The sequence below is a fragment of the Cervus elaphus genome, chromosome 21, assembly GCF_910594005.1.
Source record: "Cervus elaphus chromosome 21, mCerEla1.1, whole genome shotgun sequence".
Lineage (NCBI taxonomy): Eukaryota > Metazoa > Chordata > Mammalia > Artiodactyla > Cervidae > Cervus > Cervus elaphus.
This window is the reverse complement of record NC_057835.1, coordinates 8,827,668-8,844,944: the sequence shown is the minus strand read 5'-3', so window position 1 is coordinate 8,844,944 and position 17,277 is coordinate 8,827,668. Positions and strand designations below refer to the sequence as shown.

The 17,277-nt window shown below is 54.4% G+C and overlaps 1 protein-coding gene across 1 annotated transcript in view; it reads right to left on the bottom strand.

Annotated features, from left to right (window-relative positions):
* Positions 1 to 17,277, bottom strand: part of COL22A1 (collagen type XXII alpha 1 chain) — a 219,267-nt gene that overhangs the window by 86,900 nt on the left and 115,090 nt on the right. The window contains exons 24-31 of the mRNA XM_043880230.1: positions 11,397 to 11,450; positions 10,684 to 10,737; positions 9,458 to 9,511; positions 8,464 to 8,517; positions 4,676 to 4,720; positions 4,092 to 4,154; positions 3,581 to 3,634; positions 309 to 350 (exon numbers count right to left, since the gene is read on the bottom strand). Coding sequence (XP_043736165.1) covers positions 309 to 350; positions 3,581 to 3,634; positions 4,092 to 4,154; positions 4,676 to 4,720; positions 8,464 to 8,517; positions 9,458 to 9,511; positions 10,684 to 10,737; positions 11,397 to 11,450 — 420 coding nt within the window. The remainder of the gene's footprint in view (positions 1 to 308; positions 351 to 3,580; positions 3,635 to 4,091; positions 4,155 to 4,675; positions 4,721 to 8,463; positions 8,518 to 9,457; positions 9,512 to 10,683; positions 10,738 to 11,396; positions 11,451 to 17,277) is intronic.

Below are 17,277 nucleotides of genomic sequence, written 5' to 3'. Positions count from 1 at the left end.
GAGTCCTGGGTCTATGTCCACGTTGCAGCCTCACCCTGGACAAACTGCTTCCTATCTCTAACCTCATCCACACATGCAGCAGGTGGGCACGGACACCCAGGGTCTAGCCAGTGTTCTCATCAACACTAACCATGTTCACTGAATAAACTAAGTCAATAAGTACAAGGTGGTTCTTACAGAAGCTCATGTACTTTCTGGATCACCAGACCCAGGGATGGGTCAGCTATTGGCAGACTCCCTTAAAAAAACGTCTATAACTATGTGGCCGGTGTGCAAGAGGAGAAAGGATTAGAAGCAAAGTAACTTACAGTGCCAGGTAATCCAGGGGGCCCCGGTGGACCCACTTCACCCTAGATGAAGAAATGGAAACAGCGGTAAAGAATCCACCTGCCAATCCAGGAGATGTAAGAGTCGCAGGTTTGATCCCTGGGTTGGGAAGATCCCCTGGAGGGGGGAATGGCAACCCACTCCAGTATTCCTGCCTGGAGAATCCCATGGACAGAGGAGCCTGGCAGGCTACAGCCCATGGGGTCACAAAGAGTCGGACATGACTAAGCATGCTCACACAGTCCTTCTTTTCCTGGAATACTTTTCCTAAGAAGACAGACTCACCCAGTCTGCCTCTACTGCAATTGATAGATATATAGATCCGAGCTATAAAATATTTCAAACAGACCAGAACTCTGTTCTGAGAAACATCTATGCTGCGGGTCATTTATACCATTCCATGGTGCACTTGGAGATAAAGTGACCACCCTCCCGTTGACAACACTGACGTGATTTCCCACCTGCTGCAGTCAACGTCCCCACACTGTCCTGGAGCCCAGGCTTGAGCCCCTGAGAGGCTCCTCTGGACCCTGCCCTCCTCGGAGGGCTCAGGCTCTTCTCAGGGGCCTAAGGGGTGGGTATTACATTCCTGTGAACTGCACAGGCTTGGAAGTCGACTCACCCAAGCTTGAAACCTAACTATGCTATTTTACACATTATTTTACTTCTGATGGTGTGTTTTCCTCTGTGCAAAATAATGGTGACGGTACACACAGCTCACAGCGTCCTCTGGGGACTCAGACTTTCAGCACAGTCCCAATGAGGAGGAAATTGTTACTCCATTTGCCTCGAGGAAAGGAGGTCACTGGGCTGCTCCATCAGGAGGAATGGTCCCCAAAGCCTCTCATTCCATGTGAGTCACGATGGTGTTGGGACAGGGATATCTCTGCTCATGTGTGTCCTAGCAGCCCAGGGTCCATGCGTGCAGGCCTGGGTACACACGTGGTTATTAGTGGACAAATGAATGAATAAAGCTGACTGAGAGATGGGCTAGGCTTCTCTTATTAATAGTGACAACAATACAATGATAATGAAAAGTAGTTACATGATAATGGAAAAGCATAATGGAAAAGAATATTTTAAAAAATGTCTACATGTGTGTAACTGAGTTACTCTGATATACAGCGGAGATTAGCCCCATGTTGTAAATCAACTATACTTCAATTAAAAAGTTTTTTAAGTGGTTACGTTGTTTTCTATGCTTGTTTCTATGGTTATGCAGGATTTAATCCCAGGTAGCAGCTCACTTTTCTATGTGCGTTAATTCCCTTCATCGCCACCGAGATGCCTGGAGCAGAGGTGCTTCATGTGCGCCCCATTCTCCGGATGAGCAAACTGAAGTAGGGCCACACTCGGGCCCCTGCCCAAAGCCACACAGACAGCAGCTGGGGCAGCCTGGTGGTAAACTCTGAGCCCACGCCCTTAGCCACTGCGAGGCCTTCCCCTGACCATGTTGCAGAAGCTTCAGAGAGAATACAGCACCCTTCCCAGTGCTGATTCCACCCACTTCTCCTCTTGACACTGTTGACCACATGTTCCAGAACCAGTCTCATCCAAACCATCCAAGTTCAGGGTTTCCCACTGCAATGCACATGCAAGCGAGTTCAGTCTGTCGTGTCCGACTCTCTGCCACCCCGAGGACTGTAGCCCACCAGGCTCCTCTGTCCATGGGGTTCTCCAGGCAAGAACACTGGAGTGGGCTGCCACATCCTCCTCCAGGGGACCTTCCCGACCCAGCGATGGAACCCGCGTCTCCAGCACTGGCACGCAGGTTCTTTACCATTAGCACGACAGTGCAAGGTATGAACGGACATAAACAAGAAGGGGGCTGGAGGAGAGATGTGTGTCCAACCCCAAGGACCTCAAGACCACCTTTCTGGAGGAGCCTTGCCCGCCTTCGATGCTGTGGGGCGAGCTGGCGGGGCAGAGCCCAGGAGCTCTCTGGCTTGGAGAAAGATGCCCGCCTGGGGAAGGGTCTCTGAGCTCTGGAGTCAATGCGGCTGGCATGGGCTGCCATCCCCGCTTCTCCGCAGTTTAAGTGTCTCAGCCCCAGCTGACGCAGGGGCGTTATCACCCTCCTCTCAGAGATGCCCTGGGATCAAAAGGCTCTCAGTGTGGGGTGGGGAGGAAGTGGACCAAACCGCTGAGGAAGGGACGCCCAGGCACGGCCAGCAGGGGGCGATGTTGCTTCAATATCACTTTTTTTTTTAAACCCAGAACTGTCTATGATGACTTATTTCTCTAGAGGCAAAGAAAAGCAGGCCAGATTCTTCGGAAGCTTGAATGCGACTCTGCCGTGGCCCCGGCAATTCTGCCAAAGCAATAAAAGGGCTTAATGGCCTCGCTGAGTCCTCTGCATCTTGGAAATGAGTTTCTCAAATAGAAATTGCTTTTCTGAGAAGTCCAGGAGAGCCGCGGGCCTGAACAGCTTATCCACCAAAGCCCTTTCCATTGCAGGATCTCTATTTATAGATTGCAGGTCCGTTCGGAACAAAGACCTTGGCCCTCAGCCTGGGAGCGGGGATGGGGGTTGCTGAGCAGGATGGTGGGCAGGAGAGTGGGACACAGGAGGGTGCGGAGCTCAAACTAGGAGAACCAGGTGGCCCCCCAGGCAGCAGAGGGGGGATTGCAGGGCCCCGCTGGGTGTGAGGCTGCCCGGGCTCCCCCGGGGCCAGGCCAGTGTGCCATGTGGACCCGCTCAGAGCCTGGATGCTGGGCGTAGACTGTGGTGAGGTCTCACTCCCACCGCCCTCCATCCACACAGCCCCGGGCCAGCAGCCTGGCCCTTTCGTGCCTCAGTGTCCTCATCTGTAAACTGGGGGTGTTGCTGATAATCCAACCCGCCTCTGGATGTCGCCGGGATCACCCGAGTCACTACGTGTGCTGTGCTTGCGATGACGACCCTGGCCTGTGGCAGGTCCCACCTCCCTGGCGCTGGTTCCTGGAGGCCCACGGTTCTCAGGCTCCACCACTTTATATGAGAGACTCAGGCATCCACGGATTTCAGTTATCTGCAAGGGCTCCTGCAGCCAACTGCCCGTGGATGCCAGCCTATACAGGCAGCTCTGCTTTCGGGCCAGCAAGGGAGACACGGGGATCAGATGGGATGCTCAGGACCGCAGCGGGGAGAACCAGGACCGCCACCCGGGCCACCGCTGCGACTTCAGGCACGGGACTCCCTGCACGTGAACAACGGACGGGCGGTTGTCCGACACGTGGCACCGACGCCCAGGACGAGGGCAGCAGCTCCTACCTTTGCACCTTGGTCGCCTTTCAGGCCGGGAAGCCCCAGGGCCCCTTTCTCTCCCTACAGAGAAAAGATAAAACCAGAAGACATTAAAACATGACTGAGTGTAACGGCTGCCTCTTCCAGGCAAGAGCAAGGGGACCCTGAGCAAAATACTGTTTCATCTCCCCAGCCTGCCCTGCCACGGTGAGGACTGAGATCGAGGGACGTGTTGGTTGTGTGAAGGGGCAAATGCTCCATCTGGCACCTGACAGCTGACGCCCCCCGTTGTTCCCACAAATTTCATCTGAAGCTACTCCACCCGCCCTTCCAGATGGACCCCTTGGCCGCTGTCCCCTCGTTCCAGCGCATGGCCCACGGTGGCCCCATGCCCCACCTCTCCTCTTCCATAAACACTGGGGAAAATGCTCTAACCCCATCCCGGGTCAGCCCGTCCTCGAGCGTGCAAGCCAGGACAGAGGGCTCTCTCCTCGGGCGCGGCGCGTGGCCTCGCTGGCAAGAAGCACCCACCACTCACCTGGTCTCCTTTCTCTCCCCTCGCACCTGGGAGTCCTGGGAAGCCTGGGAGCCCTGCCTCTCCCTGCGGAAAGAACACAGTGCCACTGTCGGTGGGCTCAGGAAGGAGGCTGCCCCCAGACCCCTGAAGGAGCAGGGTAACGTGGAAACAAAGCAGCGGAGAGAGGGGGATTCTACACGCGGTTCCGGGGGCGGCCCCAGGTGCTGGCTCACTCTGCGCTCCCTCGCCTGGGAACCCTTACTTCCCCTCTCTTCCGACTCCTCATCCCTCTGGATCAGCCGCGATGTCACCTCCTGGCCACCTCTCCTGACATCCCCCGAGCCTGAGTGGGGGGCCTCCTGGGACCCTTCTGCCACCTGCATGGCACCACTCGCTGCACCGGCTCAACTGCCCTTGGCTGACGGTGGCGACCCTGGTACCCAACACAGCAAGGGACGTACAGGACGTGCTGATGGTCACAGGGAAAACAGATGAAGGCACACAGGCGTGTTGTGAGCTCCAGGGAGACAAGCGGTACAGGGCAGCAGATACTAACAAACGAATGCATTGGATGAACAAACAAACGAATGAATGAATGAACAGACCTTTTCTCCAGGTCGGCCAGCCAGTCCCTGCTCCCCGACTTCACCCTGTAGACATAATGACAGATGCCTCGTCACTGACCACTCACGTTTGCAGAGATGGCTGTCATCCCCAGGCGGTCCCACAGACTCAGGGCACCTGGCGCCCACACCCTCGACTCTCACACAAGCAGCACAGGCCCCGAAGCCCCGGGCACTGAGCATTTCTGGAGAGATGCTTCCACCCCCCATGTGGTCTTTGCACGCACGCTCAGTCGTGTCTGACTCTGTGATCCCATGGACTGTAGCCTGCCAGGTTCCTCTGTCCATGGGTTCTCCAGGCAAGAATACTGGCGTGGCTTGCCATTCTCTTCCCCAGGGGCCCTTCCTGACCCAGGGACGGAACCTGGGTCTCCTGTATTGCAGGGAGATTCTTTACCGTCTGAGCCACCAGGGAAGCTAAGTATGGTCCTTATTAAAATCTTCATGTAGATTTCCATAAGGAAATTTGGTTTTCTGGTAAGTGGACACATGAATGAATGAATGAATGAATGAGCGGTTATACAAACACATAAAGGTCTTCCCTGCAGCGATGTCAGACCCCAGTGGTAGTGAAGGCTACACCACATATTGAGAGAGAGAGAAAAAAAGAGAAGTAAAGAAACTAAAAGCGTTGTTCAGCATGAAGCACGCGTTTTATCCTGCAGTTCTGGGGCCGCCAGGGCCACTGGTGTCTGAGTCGGTGCATATAGAAATTCTAGCTGCACTCCACTTTTCCCATCAATTCCCAGTGTTCACAAGCACAATTAGTAACAGCTGCTCTTACCGGATCTGTGCAAACACTTGCTACACAAACTGTCACTTTAAATCTGCTAGGACAAGACAACCTTTACAGTTGGAAAGGCGCTGGGTGGGAGGTGGTGCTGAGGTTGGGTAGCAAGCATTTTGAAGGCCTCCTGAAGTGCCTCCTGAATCCGTGCTGTGAATCCTAAGCCAGAGCATGACCCACGAAGGTCTGGACGGCCCCTGAAATCCTCGACATGAGCCCAAGAGGGCGATGCACCCGTTCATCCCGCAGCCAGTCTGTTCCGAGTGGACTCGAGACCCGTCGTCCAGGATGCGTCCATGACCTTCTTTGGAGATACTTATCTTTAGGAGGCGTGATGTCAAAATAAAGCAACAGACCTCCTGCCAGGTCTCCTTCGCAGCTACAAAGTATATCCTAAAATCAACGTAACTACAGAAATTGTTTCCAACTTCCCAGAGAGAATTTTTAAATGCACTACACTACACTAGAAATCATACAAAAACAGATGAGCTGTAGTAATGGACCTCTCTGAAACTTTCAGTCACGGGGCGAGCATAAATACCGAACACGTAGATGGAAAGATGAAAGACAACCCCAACGGCACCACAAATTCACCCCAATACTTGTGATCCATCGACTCTGTCCGCACAGGGAACTCGATGGGAACAGGTTCTTCTGAAGACTGCTGAATGGAACGTGGGAATTTATACACTGTAAGCTCAGAAGGATAAGCCAACTCACAGATGTGAGGAAACACAGCTCACAGGTCTGGCTGACTCCATAAGTCCTAGCAGTCAAAAATGAAAAGTAATAGTGACCTATGCAAATGCTTTAAGTTATTTCTGGAAGATGATCGAATTTCAGCCAATCAATCAAAAACAGGAAGGTGGCCTTTCCTGTTTAAAAGACCACGTGATTTACCCCAGAGCAATGGAGGGACAAAACACAGCCAGTTACATATCATTACATTTCAATCACAGATATTTTTTAAAAACAGGAACGTTGAGTCTTAAAAGATGGAGGGTGCTGTGCTTGTAAGTGACGATAAGCTGGCTCATGCAGCCCTGAGGAATCTGGGGTGCAGCGGCTCCTCGCGGATGCTTTCCACAAGGAGTCCATCGGGCATCCTAAGCAGGGCGGGCAGTGATAATCCATGCGTGTTCTGCTCCATTTTAATTTGGTCTAAATTGTGGCTCAGCTAGTAAAGAACCTGCCTGCAATGACGGAGACCTGAGTGTGATCCCTCGGTTGGGAAGATCCCCTGGAGAAGGGAAAGGCTACCCACTCCAGCATTCTGATCTAGAGAATTCCATGGACTATACAGTCCATGGAATCGCAAGGAGTCAGACACGACTGAGCGACTTCACTAAAGAATGATCACTTCTTGAAAAAGCGAGGCCACAGGGAACTGAGGGTCCAGGGATTTGCCCATCAGTCCCTCACTGGCCACCGAGGTGACCCAGGTCCTGCCTCCTGGAACAGCAGGGTCACCACTGGGCCAAGTCCAGGCCATACCTGTGCCCGTTCTGGGCTGTTGGTTATCAGTCGGCCAGCAGGGAGCCCTTACTGAGAGCCTGCAGGTGCCTGCTGTGGGCTGGGGCTGGAGGGTGGTCTCCAAGAGCCAGTTACAGCCCTTAACTAGTTCTTACCCGAGTAAAGTGTGAGCGAGAGGGCCCCCGCCGAGGTTCTGTCTGGGCACAGGCCCCTCCAGAAGCACAGACGCCTGCAAATGCACACACGTGCACACACACACCTCACATACATACACACCTGACATACAGACCCACACACAATGTACAACCCACAACACACACACAGACACATACACACAAACACTGCACACACACACATGACAAAAGACACACACAATGTACACACAGCTCACACACGCACACCCCGCATACACACACAGCACCACATACAGACACACACACCATGTACACACCCACAACACACACACACGACATACAGGCACACCCACAACACACAGACACATACACACACACACTGCATGCACACACACATGACATATAGGCATACACACCATGTACACACAGCTCACACACACACACCTCATATACACGGCATACACACACACACACCTCACATACATATACACCTGACATACAGACCCACACACCATGTACAACCCACAACACACACAGACACATACACACACACACGACATACACACACACAATGTACACACAGCTCACACACGCACACCCCGCATACACACACAGCACCACATACAGACACACACACCATGTACACACCCACAACACACACACACGACATACAGACACACCACACACACACAGCACACACACCATGTACACACACACACACTGCATACACACACCCACACCACATACAGACGCCCACACCATGTACACACCCACACACACCATATACACACCATATACACACCCACAGCGCATACAGACAGTCACCCAAATCCAGCACTTGGGCCCCTACCCACAGGAGGTGCCCCCTCCACACAGTACGTGGGTTGCCTCCGCTCCCCCCGCAGATCCAGTTTCCACACGTCGGCACCCCCAGAAGCCCCAGGCTTCCTTGCCTTCTGCAGGGCTCAGGTATGAAGGGACATCAGAGGGAGGGGAAACTCAGGGGACAGGGTGGGGGGACTGACCCCCTGGCTCCTCCCCTCCCAGGACAGGCTGGTCAGCAAGGCTGCCCCTCTTCCCGAGGACAAGGCTCTCTCGTGGGGCATCCTCTCCTCCAGCTACAGGGCCCCCTGCCTCCAGGAACTCCCGGTCCTCTCCCTGGGCATGCCGTGATGTGGCTCTGGGCGGTCGTCAGCCCAGGGCGTGTCGCCACTGACCCCGACCTGCCCCAGCCTTTCAGACAGCCCCTGTGTGATGGCCCTGGCTGTGCCCCGCCAGACCCCAGCCTACACGGCTCTGACAGCGGGGTTTCACACAGAGTGCCGAACACCCCGCTTACAATGACAGACGCGAGAGGAGGAAGGCCGAGTCCTTACCCGTGGGCCGCGCTGTCCAGGGGGACCATCCTCCCCTCTGTCTCCTGGGTCTCCCTGCAAGGAAGGCAGAGGAGAGTCAACAGCGGGAGCTGGGAGTGGACGGGAGCCACTGAGCACCGAGCACCGGCTCCGGGCTGGAAGCAGGAAAGCTACTCGGACTCGGGTGCTACAGAACTCCTTTAATTCTGAGAGTCCGCAGTGGCCCAAAACAGCAGCTCCAACCACCTCCCAGATTCAGCGGCTCTGCTTCTGATTTACGGACTCAAGGGAGTGGGAATGAGGGATTCAGAGCAGGGGAGACACTGCCTAAGTGCTTTTGAGATGACAAAATACTTGGTTAGCCCTTATCTTTTGTTCTTAAAAGAGAGGAGAATGGAGAATATTTACATAACATGTTCTTAAATTAAGTTAAATCCGTATGTATTCTGTATTCTGTCATGAAAAAGTTGAGCTTCTAAATCTGCCTACTGAAAGGGATGGTGAAAACTCCTGTAACATCCAGAAGTTGCCTTGCAAGGACTGCTGACATTCATCCTTGAGCTTCTGTATCTTTGCCATGAAAAGGTGAAGTTCACTTGTTAAACAGTTGGCTGTATGGTTTTTTAATTGTCCCTGTGAAGTGAGTAAACTGTGAACTTGCTTCCTAATTTTATGACAGTTAACCTCTGACTCCTCTTAATGATCTTACTGTAATGAGCCCCACCAGAATATTTTTAAGTTGAAGTCTCTTACTATGTAAGAGTCTCTGAAAAGGTTTCCTCCTTGCAAATAAAATAGATGCATATTTCTCATAGAATAATTTTAAAGTCCTCGGCCTCCAAGTCCTCCACCAGTTACCTAGGTCGGAATCAGGGGCTCACCCATATCTGACCTTGAATATAAACATTTCCGAGCCCTGCATGACTCAGGATCCAAACGTGATCCACAGCCGGGGCACCCAACCATCAAAGAGCTCTCTGGCTTCTGGGTTTTGGGTTCCCTAACTCATACTAACCTTGGGTCCTGGCAGGCCTGGGGGTCCATTCAGCCCGTCCTTTCCAGGCGGCCCCTGGGCAGAGGGAAAAAACAGACCAACATAAAAGGCGCGGTTAGGGCAGCACTGCGCTGAATTGCCCCCAGCCAGGGGCGGATTCTGCAGCCAGAAGCTGGTCGGCGTGGGGCTTGGCGCGCAGGACCGCTCCTGGGTGCCAGCTTTCCGGGAGCGCTGTCACTGCCGGAAACTGTCAGTGGGTGGAACCGTGTGGGTGGGGGTTCAGGAGCATCTGTGGATGGCAGCTCACCGTGCGCTCCAGGCTCGGACAGGCTCACCTGACAGTGGACATCACAACTATGATTTATGTCCAGAGCCGTCGCTGTGGCACCCGGAGCTCCACAGAGCTGAGCACGCCGGCACCCAGCCAGCACGTCTGCATCCCGGGGCCTCCGTGGATCCGGGGCCCAGTCACAGGCGGACAGCTGCCCACGCTGCACGCCTGACTTTTCCCTCCATCACCCTTCTCCAACGTCCTGAGCCCCCATCAGTGGTGCGGGGGCCACACCTTCCCCCACCCGACAAGCAGCAATAAGGAGACTCCTTCTGGGTGAGCAGGGGCCTCCCGAGGACCGTCACCTCTGACGCCCATCACGGTCACACGGTCTCAGAGGCCCAAGGCCACTCTATCACCCTGCCCTGAAGAGCTGCCGGACAAGAGGCAGGAGACCCCCAGCTTGAATCTGCACCCTGCTCGTGCGGATGTTAAGGTGTGATGACCTCCACCCTCAGGACCTAAAAGGATCGAGAAGGCCTGGTCCCTGGATCCTGCTGACCGGGAAAGAGGAAGCACAGCAGGCACACCCTGACACGTCCCGGACCGAGCCTCATGTCTCCAGGCCCTTTACTTCCGTGGCCCCCGGCAGTGTCCCCACAGATGAGAAGCCACACTTCAAACAGCCGAGGGCTGTCGACTGTGCCTCAGAGCTACAGGGTACAGGCAGTGGCCTGAGGAGCGGGCGCCTTGATCTGCAGCCTTGCTGGGGGTCCTCGGGGGGCAGCCCCAGGAGACATCACGTGGCAGCCACCACGGAAGGGAGCAGGAGGAGGCCGGGTGCCAGGAACAGGGAGGAAAGGGCATGGAGCATCACCCACTGGGAAGCAGCCTGGGTGGCCAGCGGAAGGGCCAGCCCCTCCCACGTGGAAGGACAGGAGAGGGGAGAGCGGGGAGGGGTGCCCCGGCCACTCACCACCTGCCCGGGGGACCCAGGCTTTCCTGGGAAGCCGATCTCTCCAGGCAGACCCTGCCAAGGGGAACCACAGGGAAACCGTTAGTCTGACCTCTTCTGAGCATCAGCTCCCTTCTCCCAGCACCTTTGCTGGCAGGAGCCCAGATCTTTAGCTCTGACGAGGGCACCCGGGGTGGACACCCCTCGGGGGCATCTGGCCATCCATGGTATGGGCCACGGTGAACCAAGCAGCCGACACGCCTCCCAGGCCGGCCAGCACGGGGCTGGGCTGGGCTGCAGTCGGGACCACCAGCACCTTCACACCCCGCTGGCGGGGTGGGTGGAACCACCTCTCTGTGGCCCCCACCCTCCCTTCTGCCCACAGGAACCTTCCCAGCTGCTCCTGAACTGGGGGAGGGGAGCCAACCCACACACTGCTGAAAGACCCCAGGAAGGGAGACCCCACACTTCCCGCACACTTCTCTAGGAGCAGCCATGAACGTGCTCAATGAGCTCAGGAGCTTTTTCCAGTCTAAGGGGCGCCGGAGCTGTGTGAGCTCCAGTCTAAAGGGGCTCTGGGGCTGGCTGCAGGCGGGGCCCTCCTCGTTCATGCCTTTGCTCTGCCCTTGGACAAAGAGCCAACAGACGGCTCCACACGACGATGCCCCTGGCTCCCGGGGCCATGAACCCTCCATCTAAATGCCCTGGGAAGAGAAAGTCAAAACCAATCTCACCGGGGGGCCTCCGGGTCCAGGGGGGCCTGGGACGCCAGGTGGTCCTGGGGGGCCCTGTAAAGAAAGAGGGGGGCTTGGGTGACAAAGGTGTGTGGAGCAGCCTCCCGGTGGCACCAACCTTCGAGAGAGGAGAGAGATGGGGAATCAAGTGATGGGATGGGGGCGGGGCTGCAGTTTTATTGAAATACCTTATTTTAAAAAAAAAAAAAGGAACAAAAGCAGAAAGAAAAGATCTGAAGTAAAACTTGTACCATGATAACATGTGTGCTATCTGGGTGATGGGCATATAACTGGTGCAGTATCTGATATTTATTGAAAATATTTGTGCATTTAAAATAAATATGTCTGTGTGTGACTACACACACAAACGGAGTTAATTCATTAACAAAAATTTCCTAGAACAGCTGTTCCCAAGCATTATTCAGCATCGGATCACCTAGGGTGAATAAAGAGATCTGTTAAGCCACACCTCTCACCACGACACATGTCCTGGGAGACACACCTCTGGCCTTTCTTTGTCCAGGTGTCTCTCCACATATGCCCTCCCTCCCGTCTCCCTGCTCAGAAGGACATCTCCATCTTTCTGAAACGTTCTGCAATTCTCCGGGCAAAGTAATCACGGCGTCCCCCACGCTGAAGGCCAGCGTGACGGTGCTCACCTGACTCACGTGCCCTTGAAGGCAGGGTCCCCCCTTGCACCCCCCTGCACCTCTGCTCACACAGTGACAAGCCCAGGGCGTGGAACACAGCAGATGTTCACTCAATGTTTGAGGTCAGCTTGATTGCCAACAGCTGGGGAGTGGGCGGTGCCCTCGGAGAAGAACGTCCCATGCCCACTAGAGGGTGGTAAACACCAAAAAAAGGCCACCGTTGCCGCCGCTGCGGACACTTCCCTTTTCTCCCGCTGGGGGCACTGCTGAGTCAACGACGGGCAGCGAAGAAGACATGAATGGAACAGAACTTTGCGGGTGGCACCTGGACCTGGCTTTCTGCGTGGCTCGCTGAGTGCTGGCGAGTCTTTGCGGGGTGGGGGGGCGGGGAGTGGGTAGCGTCTGCTTTTACTGAGACATCTGCTTGGACCTGGAGCGACTGAGTGTCCGGACAGTGCTGGATGGGGGACTGGGCAGGTACTCAAGCAGGGTCCCTCTAAGGGATGGGAGATGGAGGCACCAGAAGTGGCTGGTGACCTCACTTCCCTCCACTCCTGTCTGCTCCAGCTCAGCTCTGCTCACCTCCAGGCAAAGCAGGAGTCCTGCAGGCGGCACTCCCAGGACCCACCTCTCTGGAAGGCACGTTCCAGGTGAACTTTTTACATCACCCTGACCTCTGAGGTTCTCACAGGGACCTCAGCCCCGTGGAGCTCATCCGAGGCCCCTTCCCACCACACACAGCTCTCCCTCCGATGGCAAATCGGACACACTTGGCTTTCATCCCTCCCGTGATGCGACGCCCCCTGGAGTATGCTGGCCTCTTTCAAAGCAGCCGTTCCAGGAAGCCGGCCTCCCGACCAGCTCGCTGGTCTGAACCCGTCCCCCTCCCTCCTCCACGTGCTGCAGAGACTCCCGTGCTGCTGACCACTTGTCTCAGCCTCACAGCCTGTGTGAGTGGACAGATGTTTAGTGATCCTCTGCTATAAATTAATGGAGAAGGCAAAGGCAACCTGCTCCAGCATTCTTGCCTGGAGAACCCCGTGGACAGAGGAGCCTGGCAGGCTCCCTGGGGGTCACAAAGAGTTGGACATGACTGAGCAACTGAACTAGAAATTAAACCTCCTTACTTGACAACATGGGAAACTGAGGCCCAGAGAGGGTAAGGGCCCCGCCTGTCACACAGCCCTCGCGTGCAGTGGATCCTGAATGGTTCATCTGCCACAGAACCACCTGGAAAGCTCCCTGTAAAAACAGGTTACCAGGCCCCTTGATGACACTCTTAGAAGCTGGTGGGGGGCTGGGATAATGGAGAGAACAAACATGGAGCAAGCAAAGGGACCATTCTGGGGACTGGAAGTCCTGGTGATGAAATCACTGGGCCTGTAATGAGGGGCCATCCTGGCTGGGGCTGGTCAAGAATGGCCCTGCAGAAGGAGCCACGTCTAAGCTGAAAGCTGAAGTCCAGGGAAGGAAGAACACTAGCTTCAGGGGCCTGAGAATGGGCAGACCTCCGTGTGTTGCCAGGACCGACAGTCAGTGTGAAGGAGTAGAATGGGGGTGTGGGGCAGGAGGCAGGGCTCCGGGAAGGCGGGGGGCACAGCGGTGGGAGGGGGAGCTGCTGGGAAGTGGCCGGGACCTGGCTTTAGAAGTGGAGAAGCAACACAAGAGCGGGTCTGACTTGGCTGTAATAGCATTTGGAAGGAGAAGTTGACAAGACTCGACAGCAGGTCAGGTGTGTGGAGTGAAGGGGCAAGAAAAGACCGGGGTCACCAGAACAAGGGGACCCGTGATGGCGCCCTGCGCTGCAGTGGGGACGCAGCGGGTGAGCGTGTCGGGGTGGAGCAGACACCGGCTGAGTGTTTTCAGTGAGTGAGGCACTGGGTGGAGATGCCCGTGAGCTCGGGGAGTGGAGGCTGCAGGCGTAAACACAGAGGGAGAGGGTGATGATAAAAAGAGGAGGGGCCTCATACCATCCGATGAACGAAGATGTGTGAAACCAGCTCAGCTCACGCTCTTCTCTTCTTACCATCAATGTGAAAATGCTACTCTCAGTCATGCCCAACTCTTTGTGACCCCATGGACTGTAGCCCTCCAAGTTCCTCTCTCCATGGAATTCTCTAGGCAAGAATACTGGAGCGAGATGCCATTCCTTTCTCCGGGGGACCGTCCCAACCCAGGGATAAAACCCCGGGTTCTGGGGTTCTATAGAATCTGGACGCAGATTCTTTACCGTCTGAGCCACCAGGGAAGCCAATATCTAAATAACCAATTCACCTAATTATTAAAGAGAGTGACAAATTAGCCAATAGATCTAAATGTTAACAACAAAATCGCTGTTTTAATTATTATGAATAAAAACAACTGAGTAATGACTCTATCAATTAACCAATAAGCCTAATTATTATTACTGGAATGTTTTATCCTTCTCGGGACGATGGTGACTGCACACAGCATGCTCAGTGATTACCGCAGTGACGTGTAAATAACCAATTAACCTAATTCAGCATTAATGATAACGAAAGGCAAATAACTATTCCTAACAACCACCTCATTCCAACTGGAATAGATTTATGAAATTGGATGGAATCTGAAGCTGCATGAAAATTACTTGCATAATTAGCACGTAGTCACACTTCCTGCACAACTTGGAAATGTTTGTTTTCAGAGATTGTTCATGATCTGAGTCCTCCTCCTTCATGGTGGTGAGTCCTCCTCCAGGACACAGCTCCAGGGGCACAAGGATTGCCCCCTCTCAGGGGAGGGGGTCCGAGAAACTCAGTCCTCTGGGGTTGGCCCCTCCCCTGGCTGTGTTCCCACCCACTCAAGGGTCTGCCAGTCATGCTGACCTCAATACCTTCGCATAAACAGTTGTCCAGACCAGACACAAATTCCCACTTTTTCCTAAAAGACTGCCAGGACACAGGAGCCACCACCTGTGTATACTGAGCCTAAAACATTCTGGCAGGTGAACATTTTCATCCTGATAAAGAGGCACCAAAAGCATCTTCCAGAAGGCCAGCTGCCCTGGGGCCTGGCTCACCCTGAGGCTGCCTCTTCCTGGTAAAAGCAAAACTAATTAAACTCTAAGCTCCATTTCTTTTGGGGGCTTCCCTACTGGCTCAGATGGTAAAGATTCAACCTGCAACACAGGAGACCCTGGTTCGATTCCTGGGTCAGGAAGATCCCCTGGAGGAGGGACTGGCTACCCACTCCAGTATTCTTGCCTGGAGAATCCCACAGAGAGAGGAGTCTAGCGAGCTACAGTCCCTGGGGTCGCAAAGAGTCAGACAGGACAGAGAGACTAACACTTTCATTTTCACTTCTCCATTTCTTTGGATTGGAAATGGGATAAGCCTTCTTTTCTCACAGGTGGTTGTAAACAACAGACACAACTGTATACTAACACAGGGAGAGCATCTGACAAGAGCAGAAACTGAACAGACAGACCCTCGGCCTTCTCATCAGACCAGGAAGCCCAGGAACTTACGTTCTGCTGCGACAGAATCAACCCAGATTTTCCAGATCAGCTCAGGGACCCTCCTCTGGTTCCAAGAGGCTGATGACCTGTCCCCCAGAACCAGAGCCCTGACTGCCCCTCTCCCAGGTCTTAGCTCGGAGGACCGTCCCTCTCTCGGCATCTCTCCCTGCCTCCATCACATCTGGCTCCTCTAAGCATGGACAGAGGCTGCTAGTTACCCTTCCCAGGGCTGCACCCGCACACAGTGGGGGTTAGGTGACCACCTGCTGAATGATCAGCGAACAAACATATGGATGGCAAGCAGGAGAAAACTGGCCAGGCCCAGGGCAGGTGGGTGTGTGGGTGAGTTAGGGAGAGTGAGTTACGGAGCTGGGCAGGGTTCCAGCAGAGAAACACTGCTCTTGGCGTGGGCATGGTGGGCTTGAATGCAGCTTTGCATCCGTGGGGTGGTGATCCAAGGCAGGGAGCTAGGTGGTACCTATCATACACTCTACACCATCTCGTTCTGAACCACTAAGATCCCCAAGTTTATCAGGTTCCCCCATTTCTGGCAAAATCCCTGCCCTGGGAAAGCTGATCCTATTTGTGTCTACAGCATCCAGCTCAAGGCCTGGCACTCAGTATAGATTTTGTTGAAGGGAAAAGGGCTTCAAAATTTAAAACAAAACAAACAAATATATTTTTCAGGGTAGCCAAGAAAACAGTGATAGGGGAAAAACTCTGTAACTTAAAAGCATTTTGACGGAGCCGTATTTATGGTGAATTTTTGAAATACACAAGCTTTGCTCACAGGAAACAAGGTCATAAAACAAATGCAAAAACACTCTTTATCTTGTACTATTAACATCAAAATGTCACAGTGAGTGTGGCATCTTTAGAAGACCATGAATAATGGCTGGTTTTACAGCCCCTTATCCTGTGTTATAGCCTGATTGGCATGTGAGGGAATGATGAAACCTGAGATTCGCGTGCGGGGTGCCCTGCACACACTTCATAGAGCGGGAAAAGCCATTTGGAAGCATGGTCAGCAGCGTGCCCTGGGTGGGTGCCTCCCAGATGTTAAAGGACAGTGTGGCTGCCATCGCAGAGCTGGGTGTAGAGGAGGTGTGGCCGGGAACAAGTGGGCGCCAGAGCTGAGCCTTACTGCAGCGGGGACCCAGCAGACAAGCCCGGATCGAGCCCGCCCGCCTGCTGCGGCCACCAAGCCAGAAGGATGAGACAGCACCTCGCCCGGGGCTCACTGTGCCCTCACTGAGACCCCGGCACCTGGACCACAGCCCCACACCTTCTGCTGAAATCATCACCCTGTTTTGTTTTTATTGGCATTTGCAACAAATGACGAAGCCGAAGTTCAGAAGGGACTTGTTCAAGATGCCGCAGCCAGCAAGTGGCCGAGGCTAAGACCCTAAGCTCCTAACCTCCACCTCCCTAACTGTGATCCCCCCAGTGCTTCCAGGAATTTACCGACCCTGATCCCAGGAAGACTGGGACTGGGGGCTGGTGGCGAGCTTTGGTGCAATTAGCAAAGAGACAAAGTGAGGTGTGACCGCTACCAGTGCTGAGCGCCCTGTTCTGTCTACACTGAGGTATGTGTGTCAGGGGAGGGTGTCACAGTGACTCTGAATTTATAGGAAAGGGGGACTGAGCGGGGTCAGGGCCCATGTGGCCCGGGATGGGGGGAGGGGTCTCCTGAGCAGCAGGTGACCCCCAGCGAGTCTGTGTATCAGGGAGTCGCACCCCCACCTGGTCTGTG